The sequence below is a fragment of the Gymnoscopelus braueri genome, assembly GCF_963280865.1.
Source record: "Gymnoscopelus braueri genome assembly, chromosome: 19".
NCBI lineage: Eukaryota > Metazoa > Chordata > Actinopteri > Myctophiformes > Myctophidae > Gymnoscopelus > Gymnoscopelus braueri.
In genome coordinates, this window is record NC_137621.1 from 39,919,917 (window position 1) to 39,943,784 (window position 23,868).

The following is a 23,868-nucleotide window of genomic DNA, read 5'->3' on the forward strand; positions in this document are numbered from 1 at the left end:
AGCTTGTGGATCTGCTACTTTTGATGCTTTTGTGTGACGCTGTAGAATGATCGAGTAGGGCGTTAAATTTACGAAAAACACAAAAAGTCAGAATATGGAGATAAGAGGTTTCTTCCCGACGGCAACGATATTCAGAACCTCATGGAATGTACGTAAGCTGTCACCTACACATACCGCACGTTGCCAGAAGCAACAATGTCTGTACAGTGGGTTCCAGTGCACACAGTAAAACCCTCGGTGTGATTTTATCCATTTGTAACTCTGAGAGAGTACAAATGTAACCAAACGGACCCGTTTATATCTCTCTCGAAGATATAAACTAACTAAGTGTATATAGTGTATATAAATAAGCAGTTTGCACTGCGTATAATGTCACATTTGGTTGGAGGCTCCGTAATAACCCATTAAGGCCTGAAGTTCCGATTCTACAAATGTCTTCTAAATCCAGTTTACAGTTTTCTGAAAAACTATTATTATTATTATCAGTGGTGCTCAAATTTCTTTCATGTCAAGGACCCCCAAAATAATATGTATTTGGCCGCGGACCCCCCCCCATCTCAAAATATTTTGTTCCAGGGACCCCCAGAAGCAAAGATTGGAGTAAAAAAAAAATCGCTTTAAAATAATATATATTCAAAGATTTTCACACATTTTCACGATTTTTCAAAAATAGCAGATCTACAAGCTCGTAGCGCGGCACTCGGTGCCGCGCTACGAGCTTGTATATCTGCTATTTTTTGAATAGCCAAAGTGTAAAATAATGTTGTTTTTTTTGCTCAAATCTAAAAATGACACAGACGCTTTCCAGGTCTCAAAGGGATAAGTGTGTCAGTTTCAGGAAAGGGTGTCTGCCACAGACGCTGGCCTCCCTCGGCAAGCCCTACAGTATATGAAAGGAAGTGAGCGTATGAAAAGTTGGGCTCCCCTTGATTGGATCCATATGCGACGGCTTTCACAGAGCGAGTTGACCCATAAACATTTCACTCGCGATGAAATCAGTTCACGTTGTTTGGCTCGGTTTCCTTTTCTTCACAGAAACATGAGAAAGCAAAAAAACGCAGGAATGTATAGTCGGGTGTTGTTTGGGGGCATTTCTTTTTTTCTTTTCTTTTTTTTTGTCGTTGTACAATTTGGCTCCAGTCCCTATTGTGTATGCAGTCGCTAGGCAACGTGAATACAAAGCTTATGGATATAAAAAGAGATGAATTAGATCTGCATGCTCGGGATTTGATTTCACCGACTGCACAGGCGGTGCTGTCAAGCGTTGCCGATTGTTGAAGGAGTAAAGATGGCGAAAGACGTTTTTTTTTGTTATTATGTTTATCCACCCACTCAGATCCCACACAATAATTTAGGGAAATCAAAATTAAGTTCGTCACAACTCGCTGACAGCCTTGCATAATCAGTGAAGGATGTTTGCATTTTGTGTGACCCAGTATCGTTCAGTGTTTGTTTTCTTATGGTCAGTGTGGGGCTGCAAAACGTTCTGCCACACAATGCTGTTGGTTAGCGGGAGGGAAAGCTTGCTGTAGAGTAGTGGTTCTCAGTAGTGGATTCCAGGGATTTTCTGGGGATATTCACCCCCGAAATGACATTTTTTTTCCTATCGATTAGTCACCCCATGGAGACTTGAATTCATGGATATTTTTTTTGTTTTTGTCACATTCAAGCCAATAATTTGATGACCGGCAGTCATCGCGGTTCCGGTAGGAGACACAAATAGTCTCCTTTTTGTCTCCTACCGGAACCGCTGCCTACCGGTCCGCTGGTCATCACATTATTGGCTTAGGAATGCGACAAAAACAAAACAATATCCATGAATTCAAGTTTCCATGGGGTGACTAATCGATAGAAAAAAAAGGTTTTGGGGTGAACTATCCCTTTTTAAGGGGAGACATTGAAATGTAAAAGTTTGAGAACCAACAGGAAGGCTGATCCCCTCTCCCCCAGTGCAGTGATAAACCCATCCGCCTTGTGGCTCCCTCATCTTGTTTCGGTCTGTTTCTGTGGTAAGAAGAAGCTTTCTCCACGCTGTGGTCTCACACAGTGTCACGCTGGGTCAGATACCGGTCAGCATGTTACGGTTGTTTGTGGCTCGTTGCGCCAGTCGCCGTTTATCAAGTAGGAATGACCATAGATGGCCCGCATTTCTGGTCTAGCATAGATGTTTACATGGTGGGCAGTCATTTAGGGAATTCCGCGGAGCAAAAGTCAGAGATAAAAGTTGTCTTAATGCAAAACAAACTCAGGCTTTTGGACTCTGTCGTATGAATGGTTAGCTCCACTCTGTTTTTTCTTGTTTTGTTTTGTCTCTATGTCTTGTGAAAACATGCATAACAAATGGCGTGGTTGAAAGTCGAATGAATTAAAAGCTAACCACTTAAACCCTATATACTTTGTTGAAATGCCCCAGGGGTCTATACTAGCCCCCCCCCCCCCCCCCACGGTTCAAGTGGCCGAGTTCCCGAAGCACATCTTCGTCTTTCGGGAACGCTCCAATATTTTAACATCTCAGGACGGCGTTTTTCTGTGTGGTTAATGCCTCATGGGGTTAACCCATTAAGACCGGGAACGCATCTGTGTGTCATTTTTAGATTTCTTTGCCTATTCAAAAATAGCAGATATACGAGCTTATAGGTCTGCTATTTTTGAACATTTGTGAAAGTTAGTGGCAAAATCTTGGATTATATATTTTTTTAAAGGTAGTGTAAGTGATTTGCAAAGTTTCAAATAATTGCAAAATGGGTATATGTTCTGATAGTGCTCGTTACTATAGAGTGTCCTGTCCATATAAAGAGTCTCCATGTCTCTCCAGCTCTTTATAAAACAGAAAATGTATTTTGTAGTTTGTTTTTTTTTGTAGTTCTTTTCATTTCCAATTTTATCCAACCAGGACAGAGAACTCAATCAGGATATAGATTAAACAAGTGAAATTGGAAGTGATGACACTAAGAAATGAGCATGCAAAATTTGAACTGAAAACTATACAAATTAAGCTTAAAAATGGGTACTTTCTCCTGATTGGCTGAGATTTTGACACCTACCGAAAAATGTATTTTCTGTTTATTAAAGAGCTGGAGAGACAGGGAGACATCTGTTACTGAAAAAACACTCTATAGCAATGATTACTATCAGAATATAGTATTTTAACCTTTTAAAAAAATACTTTTTGTTTTAACCAAAAAATATCACTTACCCTACCTTTAAGCGAACATTTGTAAAATATTTAGTTCCAGGAACCCCCAGAAACAAAGATTTGAGGTACAAATGTCAGCAAAAAAAAAGTTACAATTCTAATATTTGCACAACTTTTCATGATTTTTCAAAAATAGCAGATTTACAAGCTCATAGAACGGCACAGATGCGTTCCCGGTCTTAAAGAGTTAAGAATTTAACCTTGCCAGGGCTTATCGCTGTATTAGTCCAGACAAAGCTCGTCGGCTCGTCACCTAAGTCTCACAAGCCTATCATGACATGCTAAGTCATTTGCTGTTTGACTGAGAATGATTAGTGTCAAGTCATGTTGTATGTCATTACGCAGGCTCTCTCGGTAAGGTGGTCCAGGCAGAGTGATGCTAAAACCCGCTGACGGACACAAAGAGCCTCTTAATTGTTATCTTAACCCATTCAATCCGGGAACGCATCATGTGTCATTCTAAGATTTCAAAAATAGCAGATATACAAGCTTATAGCAGAGTGCCGCGCTATGAGCTCGTAGATCGGCTATTTTTGAAAATGTGTGCAAATATATGAATATATATATTTTCAAAGGGATTTAGTTTTACTCAAATCTTTGCTTCCGTGGAGGGTCCCTGGAACAAAATATTTTTAGATGGGGGTCCGAGGCCAAACGCATATCATTTTGGGGGTCCTTGAAATGACAAAGTTTGAGCACCACTGATATTACAGCAACATTTGTTTTTCAGAAAACTGTTACGATTTAGAAGACATTCGTAGAATCAGCACCTCAGGTCTTAATGGCTTAATTGTTATCTTAAGGGTAATTATTACATAAATGTACCTCTGTGATTAAAGCTTGATACATAGCATTCTTGCTAGATGAGTAATGTGTGCAATTATCTCTCCTGATTATTACCGTATGATGTCTGGCTGTGCTGCGGACTGAAGTTCCCACAAAAAGATTAGGTGTAGTGTCGGCAGTGGTTTGGGGTTAGGTGGAGAGGCTGCTTGGGAATCCGAAGGTTCCCGGGTTTGATCCCGGGATCCCCCTGCGGTAGTGTCGACTTGTCCTTGAGCAAGACACGGAAGCCCTGACTGCTCCCGTTGAGCATGTTGGTGCCTTGCACGGTTTCCTCCGGTGTGTGTGTGTGGGTGAACGCAGTGCACGTTGTAACGTGCTTTGGATAAAGGTGCTACAGTATATGAAAGCACCGTTTAGCATTTATAGCCCTTATTATACCAATTAGGGAAAACGACCTTGATCTAGGCCACCACACATGACACGTTTTGTTGAAAGGGACGATTTAAACCATTAACCCATTCAATCCGGGAACGCATCTGTGTCATTTTAGATTACTTTGGCTATTAAAAAATAGCAGATATACAAGCTCATATCGCGAGAGTATCCCGAGTGCCGCGATATGAGCTTGTAGATCTGCTATTTTGGAGGTTTTTTTTAAGCGAACATTTGTAACTAAAATCTTTGCTTCTGGGGGGTCCCTGGAACAAAACATTTTGAGATGGGGGTCCGCGGCCAAATACATATCTAAAAGTGTTTTCTAAATGGTGCTCCAGCTTTTCCATATTAACACATTCCATGCCAGACGTTAATCTCATAATGTACTCACCAGTGCCAACGTGTTATTGTTGTTTTTTTCACGTCGCCATAGATCTTGTTAAAATCCTTAAGATTGAGCTGTGCACTGTCTGTTTACATCGGCGACATCTCACTGAATCTACCAGTGAAAACCACATGTCAAACGGAGCTCCATGGTTGTAGTTAGAGCGGTTTACGTTAAACAGGGATATGCGAGGAGAAAAAACTACAGGAAGAGAATTGAGTTTCAGTTTCGTCATTAGAACGAGGGCCGACGTGATCGGCAAAACCGGATCCCAAATAATTCTGTTTCCGGTCGTCAAACCGGAACCGGAAATGGATCAAAAAATTCCGAAAGTGCACCTGGGGGGGGATCTACGCGAACCGGCGGTTCGCGTAGATCTACGCGATTGGCACGCTGCGGCTTTAAATAGGTTCGCGTAGATCTACGCGATTGGCATTCAATGTGTTAAGGACCCCCAAAATGATATGTATTTGGCCGCGGACCCCCATCTCAAAATATGTTGAATACCAGAAGCACAGATCAGAGTTAAAAATGTTCGCTTTAAAACATTTATATTCAAAGATTTGCACAAATTCTCTACGACTTTTCAAAGAATAGCCAAAGAAATCTTAAAATGACACAGATGCGTTCCCGGTCTTAATGGATTAAATGAAACGATAACTCTTTAAAACTGTTCATTCTTTGAAACTCTTCATTTTCTCTTCTTCCCCACAGAGACCTGAGGTTCAACAAAATCAAGGATTTACAGCCTGGTTCCTTCAGACGACTAAAAAACCTCAACACACTGTAAGTCTGCTTTTTTTCCCGGCTCAGGCCCTGTAGTAGACCTGGTGCCTCTATGCTTTTTCCTGAGTTTACGTACTTGCATCCTGTTGTAAAACACCAATCATTCTGGGCCCGGAAAACCTGTCATACATAGTTGAATGTTCAAAGCTACAGCGAGACCCCATTCTGAAAAGGACCGATCCTGTTGCCTTGAAATCACAAGCTAGAACAGTGGTTCTCACCCTGTGGTTCTCATCATGTGGGGACCCCAGGGGGTCCCCACATGATTTTGGGGTGGTCCCCTGATGACCGTTAAGTGACAATTTAAGGACTTTTAAGCCCAAAGAAATGAAATAAAAAAGACCATTACTGCAAACATTGGCCAAATGGTCAAATAATATAAGAAAGAGGCAAACATTTTGAAAATAGTGCTTGTCGGGGTGGGGGGTTCCCTAGTTCAAATATGATTATTTTGAGGGGTCCCCAGTTCAAATTATTCTTATTTTGGGCTGTCCCCAGTTCAAATATGATTATTTCGGTGGGTCCCCAGTTCAAATATTATTATTTTGGGGGTTCCCCAGTTCAAATATGATTATTTTGGGGGGTCCCCAGCCAGTTCAGTATTATTATTTTGGCGGGTCACGGCCTGAAAAGGTTGAGAACCACTGAGCTAGAGTAGGGATCGATTGCCATTGCTCGAAAGTGCCGTTTGCAGTGCAGTGGCAGTGCACACACAGGCCCATTCTAGCGCTCTGTTCCTGCTGTGGTTTCACACATGTAGGTCAGCTCATAATCTGCGAGGAATTTATTTTTCCACTTCACTCACTGAGCCATATGTCAGGGTTACCAGACAGGGCATCACTAAGCTAATAAAGCAAAAATAAATGTGCCTGTGGAGTAATTGGCACTCGATCTTGGACAGAAATCTCAGTTTGGTTACCTTTTCACATTGGGTTCCGCCCTAGAGACCACCACTGACACTTAGCCCACGAGATAATCATGCATACATACAACTTGTCCAAATATTTGAAGCATACATTTTTTTGCCATACATGTAGAGTAAGGTAGATGATCTTTGCATGACTGAGAACATGTTGCACCCCTGAATGCAGCTCCTGTCCAGGGTTGCCAGGTCTGCTTATTATAATTTCCCCGCAATATGTTATTTGAAAATAGCCGATCTACAAGCTCACAACGCGTCGCATCGCGACACGTTGTGAGCTTGTAGATCTGCTATTTTCAAATAGCTGATGTATATGTTAAAGTGCTCATGTGGCCCATAGTTGCTTCTTTTGGGCTGGTTTTCCTAGACCTGGTTGCTTGTTTCTCTCACAGAATGTGGCAACACTGCTCCTGTCATAGATGCAGAGTAGGCACTTCCACACATGAACCCTAGCGTTCCTATTCTGATATTTGGCAAAAATGTGGCTTCTCAACAAAGCATTGGATTTGAATGGCTTATATACTGTATGAACATGTTCAATACAAGAATGAAAGTATTGGAGTAAAGAATCCCCTCAGTACAGGAGTAAAAATCAGCTTTTCCTATCGGACGGTCAGCTTATTGTAGAGGGCCTTGTAACCTTGTAAAACTCCCCTTGGTCCAACAGACTGACTGAGAGAACACCTCCTGAAGCCTATAGTAGCCTCTCTGACCCACGAAGACATGTCCAATACCAATGTCTTGAAGACAGAAATACAAGTCTGGTGCTGCACAGAACCCAAGGCCCGTTTGTCTCAGTTTAGCCAGTGACATGACTGCTCACGTTTTCAAATGTCTTAGATCCAAAATAAGTCCAACGTCGTTGACATGATTTGAGTAGTTTCTCGGTTCTTCTTGTCCCGCTTAAACCACATTGACGGGGGAAAACCACCGAATGGTTACCAAGACAGACTGTACACTGTTAACGGTGAAGGCTAGGAAGGCCATCTCAAATTGCATTTAAAGTCAGTTCCTTAGCTGTGGTTATTTCAAATTTCAGAACAAATTGTAATAACATATTGGAACTGAGCTAGATGCCCCTAGCAGCTCATTTTTCAGAGTTGAGAGATGAGTTTTGACAGCTTCAAGGGTACTTTTCCTTGTACTCCATTGTGTCATGATGTGGTATAATAGAATCATGCACCACACAGGATTAGCCATGAATAGACGTGATACCACTTGTAATACGTCTTGGAATCACCTACTAATCCCTGTACTTTGTTTTTTACTTGACAGTCTCCTCAACAACAATCATATACGAAGGATTCCCAGGGGAGCATTTGAAGACCTGGAGAACCTCAAATATCTGTAAGTTGGTCTCTTGCGGCATTTAGTTGGTTTTTTTTTATCTCTCAGAAGGTCAAGGGGTGGAATATTTAGACAATGCGGTGTCATCTCTGAATCTTGACAGACTCAGTAGGCAGAAGGTCACTGTTGACCCTTTTTGCCTTTTCGTCAGACCGAGATAAAGCTCGGTCCAACATTTCTCAGACTTGTGTCTCGGAGGAACGAATGCACTGGGCAGGCTCTCTCTAGCCAACAGCCAGAGAGCGAGTGTGTCGGCGCGTTCCCTTCCTCTGTGACACAAAAGTCACTCTAACCGACCAGAGTGACACTCACACTGGACCTTGTCATTTTAGATTTCTTTGGCTATCCAAAAATAGCAGATATACAAGCTCATAGCGCGGCACCGAATGCCGCGCTATGAGCTTGTAGATCTGCTATTTTTTTTTTATCTTGAAAATGTGTGCAAATCTTTGTATATATATATATATTATTTTTTTTAAAGCGAACATTTGTAACTCAAATCTTTGCTTCTGGGGGGGTCCCTGGAACAAAACATTTTGAGATGGGGGTCCGCGGCCAAATACATATCTAAAAGTGTTTTCTAAATGGTGCTCCAACTTTTCCATATCAAGGACCCCCAAAAGGATATGTATTTGGCCGCGGACCCCCATCTCAAAATATGTTGTTCCAGGGACCCCCAGAAGGGGGGGAGTGGTTCAGCCAGACCAAAGCATTATCGGCGCAGTTCAGGGGGGAAAAAAAACGGAGCATCGATGAAAAGACACTCTTTTGTCTTATCCTCTGTACTTATCTGTCTGGGATGTGTGGATATCTGGAGGCAGGATGGGGGAACAGATGTGTGTGTGTGTGTGTGTAGCCTGAGGTGTTCTGTCTGTGGCCCTGGTAGTTTCCTCGCTTTGTTAGTCATTCCCCATTACAGATCCCGCCGGCCTCAGTTGTGGTGAGAGCGCTGTCTGTGTTTACATTCACCTATGGTAAGAATCTTTAAAACGTCTCCTCAGCAGTGTCTCCCAACCACCTCCGTGGTCTGATTCCCTCCCCCGGCGCCCCCGTACTCCATGAATTAACCTCTCCCCCCACCCCCCGAGGTCAGGGTATTTATTAGGTCCTCTCAGGTCTCAGTTTCCACTGTTTCTTCCTCTTTTTAGCATTCTTTATTGACTGTTTATTGTTTTGTCTGTATCGGGGGGGGGGGGGGAGAAGTCAGACATCAAAGGGGACATTCTTTCATGACTCTTGTCTGATGGAGAAGCGATAATACTGCTTTACATTAGACCTGTCTGATGCTGTCGAAAATGTGCAAAATTAACTTAGTTCCTCTTGTCTCGCACGTAGAACACACATGGCCTAACGTTGCATCGCGTCGTTACTTCTGACACCAACTTGTCAATTACGGGACTGGTCTATCAGCTCGCCATGAGAGGGGAGAGTGGCAAGGATGTGGGTCGGCTTATTTCTGCTTTCAGACTCTCTCTCGCAACACACACACACACACACACAGGCGTGCACACGCTTTGTTCACATTTTGTTCCCGCACAATGTCCCCTCTCCACATGCTCTAATTGAAGCGTGGGTCGGTTTTGATTATAGGGCCACCTCTCCCTTAAAAGCAGAGTTAATCTGAGGCCAGCAACACTGCCCAGCCCTTGTGATTAGTGCAAGACCCCCCCCCCCACACACACACACCTCCCCTTACCGCCAGCACCGCCATCAACAACACCACCACCACAACCACTTCTCACACACACCCAACTTCTCCCCTCCCTTGGTGGATGGTATCCCCCCGTAGTACCTGACCTGTTGCCCACCCTCCAAAGTTCTTTCATGTCCTCTGAAGGTGGCCGTGCGGAAGTCTTTTAACCCCCCCCCCCCCCCTCCCCAATAAAAAGGTCAGAAAGCGGTCAAAGACTTTCAAGCTAGCCTTGAGTTTCAAATCCCCCCGAACCCTCCCGAATCCGGTCTGTTTTCAATAGGTTTTTGCATAATGTACTGTGGCTAATAGTGATTAGGCGTGCAGCGTGGTTTTTATTCAAGGAACACTGAGGTTCTTTATTAGATGCTGTTATCAAAGTAGGTCAACCTTAAATTGTGCCTTTCCCTAATTTGCGCTAGTCATTGTTTTTTAATGTTGTTATGGACGCTGTATTGAGTTTCAGCCAAGCACAGACCCTCTTTCTCGTAATTGGATTAGGTAATGAAGGTCAGTCGGGGAGTATTCTTCTGGGTGCCGTTCAAGAATGCAGCAGCAGGCATTAAGGAAGAAGAGTTCTTTCCTCTCATGTGGTTTTGACAGCATATCATTTCTGGTTAGTGGTGGGTCAGTTAAGTTCTCGCTGGGCTCTATTCGCCGAGTAGGAAGCCGCAGAAGGTTTTTAGGTTATAGAAGCAAAGCCCCTCCGTTGCTATCCCCTAGAGGTTCAACCCCACAGCTTCCGAATCCGGTTTCCCACGCAGACTCCCATGAACACGCATGTAAACACACGTACAGTACAGGCTCTCGCACACACGTGCACAATCATGCACACACACACACACACGCACACACAAACATGGCTGCCGGTCCTTAGGCTCCTGTAATCCAGTTCCCTAAAATGAAGCCAAGCATTCAGTCAGTCACCTACAGTATGCACAGTGTCAGAACAGCCATCTCTCTACTCTACCCCTCTTTTATCCTCGGTGGTTTTCAATACGATTTACAATTTAGGCATTTAGCGGACGCTTTCAATTGCGAGAGTAAGCAGAGTAAGCATGAACCCTAGTCAACTACAACAAGGTAAATAGTCACACAAGCAGAGTGCAAAGGGAACAATGTAGTGCCTCAAAGAAACTAGGATACCAGGTAATCAATGAATCTAGCATCTGTCCAAACAACATGCCATCTAATAGCATTCATCATAAAATTGGTGGTTGCTTTTGAATGATTTCCACTTTTGGTGCACTATTGCCCTGTATGGAGTTATAGAAAAAGCTGTAGGGCAAACAAAATATGTTTAGTCTTGTGTGAAAAATGCATGCATTTACATGCTTATATAGATTCAATAAATTGTCCAAGGATTTCTGTGTCTTTAACACAGCTTTCAGCTTGACTTTTCTATCAAGTTAAGTATGACTGAAAGCATTTTTAGCCACCATTCATCCTCTCTCTGGCACGCAAGTTGATAACACTCGACAGATGCATATTATGAGTTGGCCAATGCAATAGCATGCGCTGATAAACTTAAAATGAAGAAATGAAAAAAAAAATGGGAGTATGTAGTGTTTATCTTTCCATCCTTTGCGTCACATCTGCCGAGGGGAGATCCGTATCGCTCATCAAGACGATAAAGAGCGGGACGGTGAAAAGAAAACAGGGGGGAGTTGAGAGATGAAAGGACAGATGGCCATAAGCCCATTGCTTTTCTAGTGTCACGTTTCACCATCGTGTATGAGGGAGGGAAAACACGCACGAGTCAATGGTGTTTGTCTTTCAATGTACTGAAATACCTCCACGATTCAACACAGGCCTCATGTCATGCCTGATTCCTATATGGTTGCGCGCCGTGTCGCGCACGGAAAATAGCAGATCGACATGCTCTGCGTGACACCGGCACGCAGAGAAAGCTAATATAAATCAGCGAATATAAATCACCCTTCATGTTACTTCAGTCTGTTGCATGTTCAAATGTGGAAGTCATTGAGAAAAGCTGAGAGCCCTGAAGCGAAGAAAATATGCTCTGTCATGTCTTTTCATGATTTTTTTTACTTTTCTCTTTTGTGGCTACATGTTTTTTTTTAATGCCGTTTGTCCAACTCATGAGCTGACTTTTCTTTTGTTGTTGACACACGGACCATATTAACTGCCATGTGTGAATATGTTTTGAAGTGTGAGTGACTGCTTTTGTTTCTCTGAACTACGTACGTAAGGCCTATATACCTTTCAGTTCCCTCCTGTTATTCTAAACGTTGTCTAAATAATCATTCCAGTTTTCAGCGTGATTCTCTGCAGTGATGTCAAACGTTAACTGGAGTGAGAGTCGAGTCAGTTTACCGGTTATTCCTGTCCTAATTGGTCGTGATAACTTACAAGGCTGTAGTTGTTATGGACTTAATAGCAATGCACTGTTTACACTATATAGGACTATGTAGGTGTATAGTGTATATAGGACACTATATAGGACTACGGGCTACTAGCCCGCTCTACATGTGTGAATCTGGTGTTGGGTGCAGTTTTATGCTATCATAAACTGACTTAAAAAAGGGGGTAAAGTTGACCACACTCTCCATCTATGTCATACATTGGCTATTATCAAGGGGCAATTGGATTAGATTATATAGCAGCATTAGTATTTTCACCTTTAATGAGGGCACATCTTTCCTAACCTGACCAGCTCAGTGGCCTTGTGTTTAGAGTGTCCGCCCTGAGATTGGGAGGTTGGGGTTCGATCCCCCGGCCGGGTCATACCAAAGACTATAAAAATGGGACCCGGTGCCTCCCTGCTTGGCACTCAGCATCAAGGGTTGGATTGGGGGTAAGTCTCTGTGACAAACTAGCGTCATGTCCAGGGGGTGAACTTGTAGATCAAGCCGCCTCACACTACAGAAACAGGAGATAGGCTCCTGCCCTATGGTCCACATGGCTCGGCAAGGCTTACTTAGGCTACTTATACTTTTTTCCTAAGGTTATAAAAAGACAAAAGTCGCCCAGACATCACAAACGGTTTCATTAGATTAAGCATTGAAATAATAATGCTCACTCTGTGCAATTCTGTATAAAGTATATGACTTACAAGTCTTCCAGAATATAACCAATATAATCACAGCTTTCAGAACTGAGCTGATCCATCTTCCATGTCTCAAAGGTTGCCCTTTTCACTCTCGATTTTGCTGTGTTTGTGGTTTTGTCTGATGGATTACACCTCACTGTCAGGTGAAAAGAAGCAGCTGGTAGACTCCATGTGTATTGGAGGAGACATGTGGTTGCCTATACCCTCCCCAGGCTAACGGTGGGGGTTAGCATTAACAGGGACCACAGTACACACATGGAGCGAATTGGCAATGACGAAAGATTGAGGAGTAAAAAGAAACGGAGTACTGCGATTCATTACGGCAGTGGGGTCCGGGGACCCCCAGTGATGTTTTATTAAACTGTACCAGATAATTTGGCTCCCATATACACACACACACACACACACGTAACAATGCCTATAGTGACACATGGATTTATTTTGAAATCTCAGCATTGTGTAACTACTGTAAATGTCTAACTTATAGCACAGTATGCATATTCTGAAAAGCCAGCTGTGAAATCTCACTCATTGAATCTTGCCATATTTTGATTCCTCCCTGTAAACGGCGAGAATAAAGATGATTGTGTTTGTGTGTGTGTGTGTGTATATATGGATGTGTTACTAATGTTACTGATTATCTCTCCTTTCAGCTATTTGTACAAGAATGAAATCCAATCAATTGACAGACAAGCATTTAAGGGGCTTGTCTCTCTTGAGCAACTGTAAGTGACCAACCTCCTCGATCTCCTCTTCCTCCTCCCCTCGCCCCCCACACCCTCCTCCTCTTCCTCCTACGTACCGTATCGTCTTATCTGTCTGAGATTCTCCAAACACCCCCCGTCCGTCCGTCCGTCCGTCACTTGAAGGACTTAATGTAAAGGATCCATGATGCCTGGTAACGTCTGCAATAGTGATTTATAAGCTACTCTCTGTCGGGTGGAAACCTCATATGCCCAAAGCTGTTACCTTTTTTCGGATTCAAATTCAAAAATAGCAAAAGTAGCAGATCTGCAAGATCGAAACGCGTCGCTTCGGGCTGCGTTTCGAGCTTGTGAATCTGCTACTTTTGATGCTTTTGTGTGACGCTGTAGTATGATCAAGTAGGGCGTTAATTTACGGGGAAAAAAAAGTTAGAATATGGAGATAAGACGTGAACGATATTCACACGCCGGCTGTTTTGCTCGTATCTTTTTTGTTGTTGTAAATTAATGCCGTACTTTGTCATACTACAGTGTGGCAGCCGATCTACAAGCTCACAACGCGCCGCATCGCAAAGCGCTGTGAGCTTGTAGATCGGCTATTTTTCCTACGCGTTGTCGAAATGTTACCGAAAATGATTCTTAGCACGAGTTTGTGACTAAATAATAACTACATTGGATCCAGTGGACAAGACGACAAGTAATGTTTTCCATTCCCTGAAAAGTTAACAGTTTTTGGACATACAAGGTTTCCACCCGACAGTGACGATTATGCTCAGTGACGTGTCTTTGTGGGCCTTACAGCGGGTATCATGTTCGACTCCAGTGCTACCCCCCTACTACCCCGCCCGTGCGTCAAACTACCCCCCCCCCCCATTCCCGCCGCCACCCATGCATGCCGTGTGTTCACCCACCCTTGTTATGCCGCGCTGACCGGCCTTGACCTGCGTCCCCCCCTCCCCCCTTTGCATGAGTCGCATGTCTAGTCGCCACAGCGACAGATGTGCACTTCCCCCCCACCTTGTTTTGGAAGTTGCAGCATGCGATGACCTCTAGCCCCCCCCCCCCCCCCCCCCCTGTGAGAGAGTCCAAACTGTAAGCCCTGGGCTTTTCTCATGTGCTAAAGTTGGAAGTGCAGCCCCTTGCTTCTTTCACCGCCAAGCTTTGATTTCGCATTACGTCGCTTCTGCTGTTGTGAAGAGGCCGCCATTCGCCTTGCCTGCTTGACCTCCTTTTTAGCTTTTGAGAGCTTGTACTGTGCAAAGCCTATGCTGTGTGCCGGTGTTGTCTTTATTGAAACAAGTCCTTCCATGCATTTCTTTTATATAGTATTTTATATAGTATTATATTTTTGTGTAATCAAAACTTAATTGTTGTCTATTTCTGGTATGCACCTATCTCTACCTACAGTAGAGACCTGAGGATGAGATGCAGTAATAATAGAAGCGTATTCTCTTTTACCTGTACAACAATGTTCCATGTAGCGTTTGTATTGACTACATTTTTATAGAATATCATAACATAACTGAAAATTAAAATGTATAGATCACCTGTCAGCTATTTTATGTTTGAATGTACTGTCGTAAATCTGTGATTTGTATTGCACATGAATTGTATCTACAGAATGATAACTGGATACTGATCCTTACAAGACATCCAGGATTTCTTGTAATGATCGTGGATCAGAAGTAGCCGTAGCCACAGACAGTAGCTCATTGATTCAGTCAAAGATGTGGCTCCATAAGCCAACGTGCGGTTGCCAACGAATATGGTTTACGTGCAGCTCCTCCACAAATTAAACTCGCTTAACCTTGGGGCGACATTGCGACGTATTGTGCCTCGCTGCAACCGCATCAACGGAGAACAAATGGCTAATTCACCGAGCGAAAACCAATTCCAACTCCAGGCTCCATGCCTTGCAGCTGTTTTGAGTTTTTGCTACAGTAATGAAGGGTTTTATATGTGGGTGACAAGTTCTGAGCCCAGCTTGCATTCACTTTAATGTTCCCCCAATATCTTCACTGGGCTCCAGCTGCCAAACCTTCAGGTCACATTTGTTTTTTTTGTTTTTTTGTGGGGGAATAACAGGATTGACATTGTATCTAAGATTTATAATACAGTATGCATGTATAAATTCCCCTTGCCTCCCCCGCCTTTCTACCGTTTTACCCGACCAACTGGTGGGTTAGCTGTTCTTAGCATTTAAAGATAACACAGCGCGACTTGTGGATAAATATAAAATCGGAAAGATGAATGCGTGGAGAAAGTTTAAGATTCCTGACCCACTTCAGAACACTTTGGAAATGGATTTGTTCCATTTCATCTCGTTGCTATCTGATACTCGGAAGATCAATGTTGATCAAATGTTGACGTGTGCGTTCGTTTACAATGAAATGACTGATCTGGGACTCTCATTCGTCCTGGATGGGAACTAAGGGGAGTATATGGAGCAAGTTTACTGTTTGCACCGACACCTTCACCCCCCCCCCTCTTTTTGTCCTATCTGTCAGCCATTTAACATGCTAACTGATTGCTCTTGAGTGGGGGTGTGTTGTGTTGACCTTGGTTGCCCTCTGGCCCTGCTAGAGCATGCATTACAGGACACAAGGATCGATGGTCCGTTAGCCAAAGACATGCAGGCTTCCCCAAAGTATGACACAGTTGTCTCAAAGCTTGAGATTTGCTAGAAAATACAGAGGCTTCTGTTGTGTTGCATTTGTAAAAAAGAAGAAAAAAAAACAGGACGCTCCTTGAATGCAGAAATCGAATGCTGCCAAAGGAAGAACTCTAGGATAGTCTGAAACGCATTGGCTGGTGTTGTATGTTGAAAGCCTGCCTGTGTGCCTTGCTTTGCTTTTTGAACTGATCGCTACCCGATGGCGCCATTAAATGTTTTAAATGCATGCAAGGATAGCTTCCTGTTCTATATTTTTGTCATACTGTTTGGCCAATTAGGAAGCCCTTCCCCCTCTGTTCTTTGTTATCGCATTTTTTTTAAAGACATGTGGAAAGGTATTGTAAGTAATGTTTGTAAGTGTTTAAAGGTTAATTCATATTTCGTTGAACATATTATGTCAAATACTACTAATATATTGCAAAATGATGTTTTTTCAACTGACTTGTGTTTGGGTTTCAGATTTCTTTTTTTAAAGCCCTTTAACTTTATTTTTGTCATATGACACGGTTGTGTCAATGCCGCTTAAAATGTGCTTACACTAATAGTTGCTTTCCCTGTCTAAACCAGCACACTGACCCCTTACAGTTACCTTATAGCCGTCAGTTGAATTTCATTTCCCTTAAACCTTTTATTTGTTGCCATAAGAGTTCTGATTTATGTTTTCTCAGCTCAAAGGCTTTTGGGGGCATAAATCATGTTTGCATTCCACAAGACTAGTGTACAGACTTTTCTCCGCCGGGGCGATTCAGTCGTAAAAGTTAGCCTTTCAGCTGTAGAATTTCAGGCTCCAGTATGTCAACTAGTCCCGTCTAGGAATGAACGCATGACATGCAGAATCCTCCGTCCAGTTGCAGCTTAAGGTGCACATTCTCAGGAGATCTGCTGTTTCAGCAAAAAATAAATTAATAAATAAAATGCACCGGGTAATGTACAGGTGAACAGGTCTTTGGGAAGAACCTGCTGAATTAATATTCACAGCTTATGGTCAAACCATAAGCTGTGAATATTCCAAACACAGGAGCTAGGAAACTGTATACTGTATATCGTTGCTGTTGGGTAGAAACCTTGTATCTCCATATTTCAACTTTTTCGTAAATGAATGCCCTACTTCATCATACAAGAGTGTCACGCAAATTGACTGAAAATAGCCGATCTACAAGCTCACAACGGGTCGCGATGCGACGCGTTGTTGTGATCTTGTAGATCTGCTGTTTTCACTATTCTTTTCCTGAAAAACGATCATTATAAAAAAGGAAAGGACATACAAGGTTTCCCGACAGCGACGACATGTAACTGCAACTGATCCAGGTTTGCTGTGCTGTGTTGATCCTCTGTTCTCCTTCAGGTACCTGCACTTCAACAATATAGAGTCCTTAGAGCCTGAATCCTTCACTCACCTCCCAAAACTGGAGCGCCTGTAAGTTCATCCTCTCTTGCCTTTCTGCCACGATGCATGTCATTTAATTTCACACACAAATTAGGGGCCATGTCCACCAAGCTGTGTTTTTTTTTTTTTTTTCTGAGCACAACGTATGTTTTGAATTGTCTACAACGGGCCACGTTTTTTTGGAAACACCAGCCAGTGCGCCGTGGCGCTGAGCATTTATTTTGCGCTGGCGTGTTCACGTGTGGTGTTTTCATCTGCATGAAGCTTTAGCTGAAATATTTTCAACTCTGGCGTTTTTTGGAATCACAGCTCACAGCAATGAGCTTGTAGATTGGCTATTGTCGGCGAATACTGTAGATGTTGTGTACAGGGGAAAAAATTAGGGGGCCACGGAGGAGAGACCCCTGGGCGACTCCAGTCAACAAAGTACTGTTTAGGGTTGAGTTTGTCTTCTGTTTTTACCTTGATGTTGGACTGACTTTTGAAAGACTTTTGAAAGACCCTTTGGAACACAGTGAGTTGAGTTGATTCCACCGGGGTTGAACCATTTCTGTTTCTTTTTTTGAACCAGTTCAGAGTGTTTACACTGAAAATGAATTAGTTCCGGCCCTGAAAGTCGGTTCGGAACTGGAACTAAAAGATACTTGGTTTTCTTGCCCTAAACTGGGAACCAAAGTGGGCGTGTCACTATTCTATAGGTTGGAAGATGCAGATGCGATATAAACAATGTCAAAACCAAAATCTTTAAAGAAAAGAAAAGGGAAACTGTAACTGCCATCAGACGATTGAATTATAAGTGGTTAAATTGGCACTCAAGATTTTTCAGTGTGACAAGGGCGGGGGAGTTTATTCTTGTCTGCTTCTCTAATTTGACTGCTGTGCCCTGAAAAAGATCACACTGGGACAATTGGTCAGAGAGACCAGGGGAGCTGAATGAGCTCACATTACGTGCAAATCAAACAGCAGTGTCCTGAGTGGACCTGCTGCTCTCATTAAAACCATGCAGTGAGCTAATTGGATTGGTATTTGCAAAATGGAATTCCTCACAAATGACCAACCAACATGTTTTCAGAAGCATTAATCAGTAATTGCATATCGTCGCTGTCAAGCGGAAACCTCTCATCTTCATGTTTCAACTTTTTATGTTTTGTTCTTTTTCGTAAATGAATGCCCCGGCCTACTTGATCATAACGGTGTCACACAAAAGTATAAAAAATGGCAGATCTACAAGCTCAAAACTGCGACGCGTTTTGAGGTTGTAGATCTGCTATTTTTGCTATTTTAGAAATGTAATCCTGAACATTTACAGTTTTGGACATAAGAGGTTTCCACTCGACAGTGACAATATTTTTGAATAATTCTCAAGGAGCACCCCACCTCCCCACAACAATTGATTTCAGTCATTTCTATTTTATTTTGTATTAATATTTAAAATGAATGATATTTAAGCCAGATTTATACTAAGTCAGTGTCGCGCACCGAAAAGAGCAGATCTACAAGCTCACCGTCAATATTTCCCACACTACGCCTATTCTCCTAAATTTGATGGACTTTGGACTTTGATGGATTTTAAAAATGTTCCCTTTGGATTGCTGTAATTATGCCATGGACCACTAGTGGTCACTGGCTGAGAATGCGTCTCATCCGATAGCCACCATTCCTGGTAATCAAATACTGCAGCACTGTTGACTGTAATGGGTTACTTCCTAGCCCTGCTTCCACCCCACGCTGCTTGTAATCTGTAAACTTGATGGTGCAGATGTACCGTCCATCACCTCTGCTTTTCACACTCCTAAACAGATGTCGGGAGTGTCGAAGAGCCCCGTTAAATTCCTGTTTCATTATCTATGTTTACGGGCCATTGCCTGGAATCCCAGGCAGTGCACATGCTCCCCCACCTCCCTCAAGAGGGAGGGGGGGAAGGAGAAGGGGAGACACCTGCACACCAGTGGGAATTCAGTGGGAAGGAATTCCCAGGTGCACACCCCTCTATAACTTTTGTTAGGGAACGGCCACCATGGTAACGGACAAAAGCAGTGACTTTGTCTAGATGGTTGCCAAGAGCTTGTCTGGATATCAGCCCTGCTTGCCGGTGGACGTAGAAAAATTAGAGCTAGTCACACAGATGTTTTTGATTTACGGCTAATTCTAATTCTAATAAAAGTGAACGATTTTTGGGGGGGGGGGGCGAGTCGTCGCGTTCGGGTGAATCTTTCCGTAAACAGGACTTTTCATCTTGACGTCTGCTTTCGATCAAATAAAGTCCAGGGTTATTGTTTTCAGGGGTTTTCAAGTTGAGCGTTGATAGCGTGTCTGGGGAACCTAATCGTATTTCTCATCCAAAATGATGATGCTGTCAAGAGGCATGTCCTCAAAGTATGTAAAGAAAGAAAGAAAAGAAATGGACACTATTATTAGCCTGGAGATCTAACATCAAAGAGTCTATTTAAGCATTTAGACCACTCAAAACATAAACATTCCTCGTGTGTGTGTGTTGCCGTCTCTGTGCGTTTATGGTATGATACTGTAGCTACAGTATTGGAATGACTTGGAACAAAAATTCTCACAAGGTTTCTTGGCTTAACCTCAGGAACTGTGCATCCCTATTCTGGGAATGTAGTAAATAGGGAAACATTTGGCGACCTACAAGCCGATCTACAACACGTTGTGAGCTTGTAGATATCTATTTTCTCTAAATAGATTTGGTGTGGGGGGGGGGTGTATTAGACCCCTTGGGGACCCTGGCCAATGATTAGGATTTAACCCATTAAAACTGGGAAAGCATCTGTGTCATTTTAGATTTTAGCGTTGGCTATTCAAAAATGGCAGATATACAAGCCCTGCGAGCTTGTGCATCTGCTATTTTTTTTTTTTTTCAAACACTTTTTTTTTAAGTGTTTGAACATTTTTGAATAATGTTTTTAACACAAATCTTCTCTTCTGGGGTCCCTGGCACAAATTTGCAGATGCTGGTCCGTGGCCAAATTTGACATGAGTAGTCATTTGTACAATCGGCCTCAGGTCTTAAATGGGTTATATAGTTAAGGGGAGTCAATGCTTTTGAAATAATTATCTTTCTCTCTCTCTGTCTCTCTGTATTCCTCCATTGTCCTGACTCGGTAGGTTTTTGCACAACAACAGGATCACCCATCTTGTCCTGGGGACCTTCTCTCATCTCCAGTCCATGAAGAGACTGTAAGTAAAAACAGGATGGTGCTCCTAACAGCCTTAACAGCCATTAAGAGGCTAGACAGCTGGTGGTTCTACACCGCGTGAGAATGCTGCATAACTGCACAACACTACACCATTCTCACACTTGGTACCGTCACGTGAACTTCAGCCTATTGTTGTCCTTACTTCCTGATTAGATGACATCTCCGTGATAATGTTTTTGGACTCTGTTGCGGAGAAAAACCATTAGCTCCGCCCGTGCCCCATCCTACAAAACAAACGGATCATTATTTTTGCCATGTCATGGGCTGAAATTTGAGTAGACTTAATGGTCTGGCAGTATGGACACAGTGCTATCTAATACAAGGCAGGCTCAGCTTCAGAACCCCACTCATCCAGCCAACAGACGATGAAGAACAATCAGTGGTTTTGGCCTGTTCCCGTTGTTTTCATCTCCCATCACTCCCATAAAAAACATAGCTCCCAGGCTCCTGTTAGATCCCAGGCCAGGATGCTTCCAATGAGATGCATGACAGCACACTTCAGTTCAGTTCAGATTTGGAAGCTCGCCACTATATATGCTTTTAGAGTGGATCGATTAGAAGATCAGTTATGTTTCTATCAATGACAACATTTCGACTGTATTTTTGTACTGTATTAAATAAGCGATCGTCAACTGCCGGTGCTGAAACACTAATTAAACATTCTCATAGGCTTGTCATGGATAATAGGCACATTGTAGTAGACTTAAAAGCTGGATCAGTGATAAAAGACGAGGCTAAACCGGAGAGACAGATTTCCCACAGCAGGAAGAAGAGTGTCCTCCAACATGGCCCCTGTGAGTGAGTGCTTGTTTTGGGTATGAACTAGGGCTGGGCAATTTACCGAAACTATATCGAAACCGACATTTAGAACCAAAATGACCGACTTAATCTTGCTCATGTAGGTTAATTGAATGATCGAGAAGCACGTTTTTTTTCTTCTTCTCGTATAGCAACGAATCGACACAAAATACTTCGGTAACACTTGCTATATGCATCTAATAGATTTGTTATCGACTAAATCGATTAGTCTGATTACCACGTAAACCCTGGATCATACTTCCTTGTACAAAGGCGCCGTGCAAAAATCAAGCCCTCAGAACCGCGGTATAACAGTGAAGTTGCCGTCGCCTGGTGGTCAAATCTGAGATAGCAGGACTTCAGCATTTTAACCCATTAAGACCGGGAACGCATCTGTGTCACTTTTTTGATTTGAGTTAAAAAGCATTATTTTACACTCTGGGCGATTCAAAAATAGCAGATATACAAGCTTGTAGCGCGGCACCAAGTGCCACACTACGAACTTGTAGATCTGCTATTTTTGAAAAATCTTGACAATCTGTGCAAATCTTTGAATATATATATATTTTTTATGCGAACATTTTTAACTCCAATCTTTGCTTGACGCTAGTACACCTGCTCTATTGGCTCCAATATTGGAGCCAATCCAGGAAGTAGAGGTACTTACGGGTGCTTCATGGGCTTGTGAGCAACTTCCATTGAAATGAATAGGCAGTCCGCCGTCTAGATATACTCTAACTCTATGGCAAAAATAGACGATCTACAAGCTTTGTAGATCGGCTAAATTCACTTATTTAAAAAAATATATCGTCTCTGTCAGGTGGAAAACCTCATACTGTATGTCCCAAACTGTTAACTTTTCAGGATTCAAATTCAAAACTGCCAAAAGTAGCAGATCTAGAAGCTCAAAACGTATAAATCTGCTACTTTTGATACTTCTGCGTGAAGTCGTAGTATGATCAAGTAGGGTGTTAATTTATGAGAAAACACAAAGCGTTAGAATATGGAGATAAGAGGTTTCTCCCGATGGTGTCGATATATCGTTCATGAATCTTAATCGAGTTTGAAATAATTGTGATATTGACTTGGAAGTCGTATCGCCAAAGCCCTAGACTGAACTGAACTGTGTAGGCAGGGCCATGTTGGGACACACAGCGGAGACGAGACTGCCAGAGAGGGATTTACACTGCAGCTCTGCCTGATGTGTGCAGTGGTGGAAAAAGTACTCAAACCTTTTACTTAAGTAAAAGTATCGATACTGCAATTTAGAAATACTCTGTTACAAGTACAAGTTCGGTATTCAGAATTTACTCGAGTAAAAGTACAAAAGTATTGTATTTAAAGTACCAAAAGTAAAAGTACTCATTATGCACAATGTCCCATTTCACAAGTTTTCAAGTGTATAAAATCTATAAAAAATCTTTGAAAATAGCTGATCTACAAGCTCACAATGCGTTGTGAGCTTCTACAATGCTTCTACAATGCTTGTAGCGATCTACAAGCATTGTGAGCTTGTAGATCGGCTATTTTCAAATGGCCGAAATGTATATGAAGTGGTTAATGTATATTTTGTATTAAGAATCAAAATCTACAAAGTAACTAGTAACTAAAGTTTTCAAATAATTGTAGGTGAGTAAAATTACAATATTTGCCTGTGAGATGTAGTGGAGTAGAAGTAAAGCTATAGAAAAATGGAAATATTCCAAAAAGTAAAAAAAAGTACTTGAGTAAATGTACTTAGTTACTTTCCCCCACTGCCTGTGTGTTTATGTCATTGTGATCAGGGTGGGTTGTGATGTGTCTCTTAGGGCTGTGTCGCTGTGATATATGACGGGGCGAGTGTCTAATTAAAGCAGCCGTCTGTCTTTCCTCTAACATACTGTATATATACTGTAACCCACGTGTGTGATTTTTATTTTTTTCCTCTCCCCCTTTTTGTCTTTGTTTGTTTTTGCGTTCAGGCGCCTGGACTCCAACACTCTAAACTGTGACTGTGAGCTGCTATGGCTGGCCGACCTGCTGAAGCAGTACGCCGAGTCGGGGAACGCCCAGGCCGCCGCCACGTGCGACTATCCCAGCCGCCTGCAGGGCCGGTCGGTGGCCACGCTCACTGCCGAGGAGCTCAACTGTGGTACGTGTGAGACGTGTGCAAAACGCAAGCATGCAGTACACAAAACACGGTCACTTCTCCTCTCCCTACAGCAACCAAAAACTGTTGTAAAAAGGCAGCGGTGGAGAAAGCATAATCGCTGTTGTCGAGCAGAAACCTTGTTCATATTCTATAACCTTTTGTGTTTTTTTTCGTAAATTGAGGCCCCACTTGCTCATACTACAGCGTCACACAACACAAAAGCATCAAAAGTAGCAGCAGAGTTCCTACTTTTGCTGTTTTTGAATGTGAATCCTGTTAAGCAACAGTTTTGGACGTATCCAGTATCCAAAAGTACAAATTACGAAGTATAATTTTCAG

The 23,868-nt window shown here is 42.7% G+C and overlaps 1 protein-coding gene across 3 annotated transcripts in view; it reads left to right on the forward strand.

Annotated features, from left to right (window-relative positions):
- The window catches only part of pxdn (peroxidasin), a 93,282-nt gene that overhangs the window by 15,366 nt on the left and 54,048 nt on the right, over nucleotides 1–23,868 (forward strand). For all 3 annotated transcript variants that reach the window (XR_013932060.1, XM_080413235.1, XM_080413236.1), the window contains exons 2-7: nucleotides 5,517–5,588; nucleotides 7,786–7,857; nucleotides 13,274–13,345; nucleotides 17,344–17,415; nucleotides 20,509–20,580; nucleotides 23,360–23,529. Coding sequence is in view for 2 of the 3 variants with exons in the window: in XM_080413235.1 (XP_080269361.1) it covers nucleotides 5,517–5,588; nucleotides 7,786–7,857; nucleotides 13,274–13,345; nucleotides 17,344–17,415; nucleotides 20,509–20,580; nucleotides 23,360–23,529 (530 nt within the window). In the remaining variant the exon portion in view is untranslated. The remainder of the gene's footprint in view (nucleotides 1–5,516; nucleotides 5,589–7,785; nucleotides 7,858–13,273; nucleotides 13,346–17,343; nucleotides 17,416–20,508; nucleotides 20,581–23,359; nucleotides 23,530–23,868) is intronic.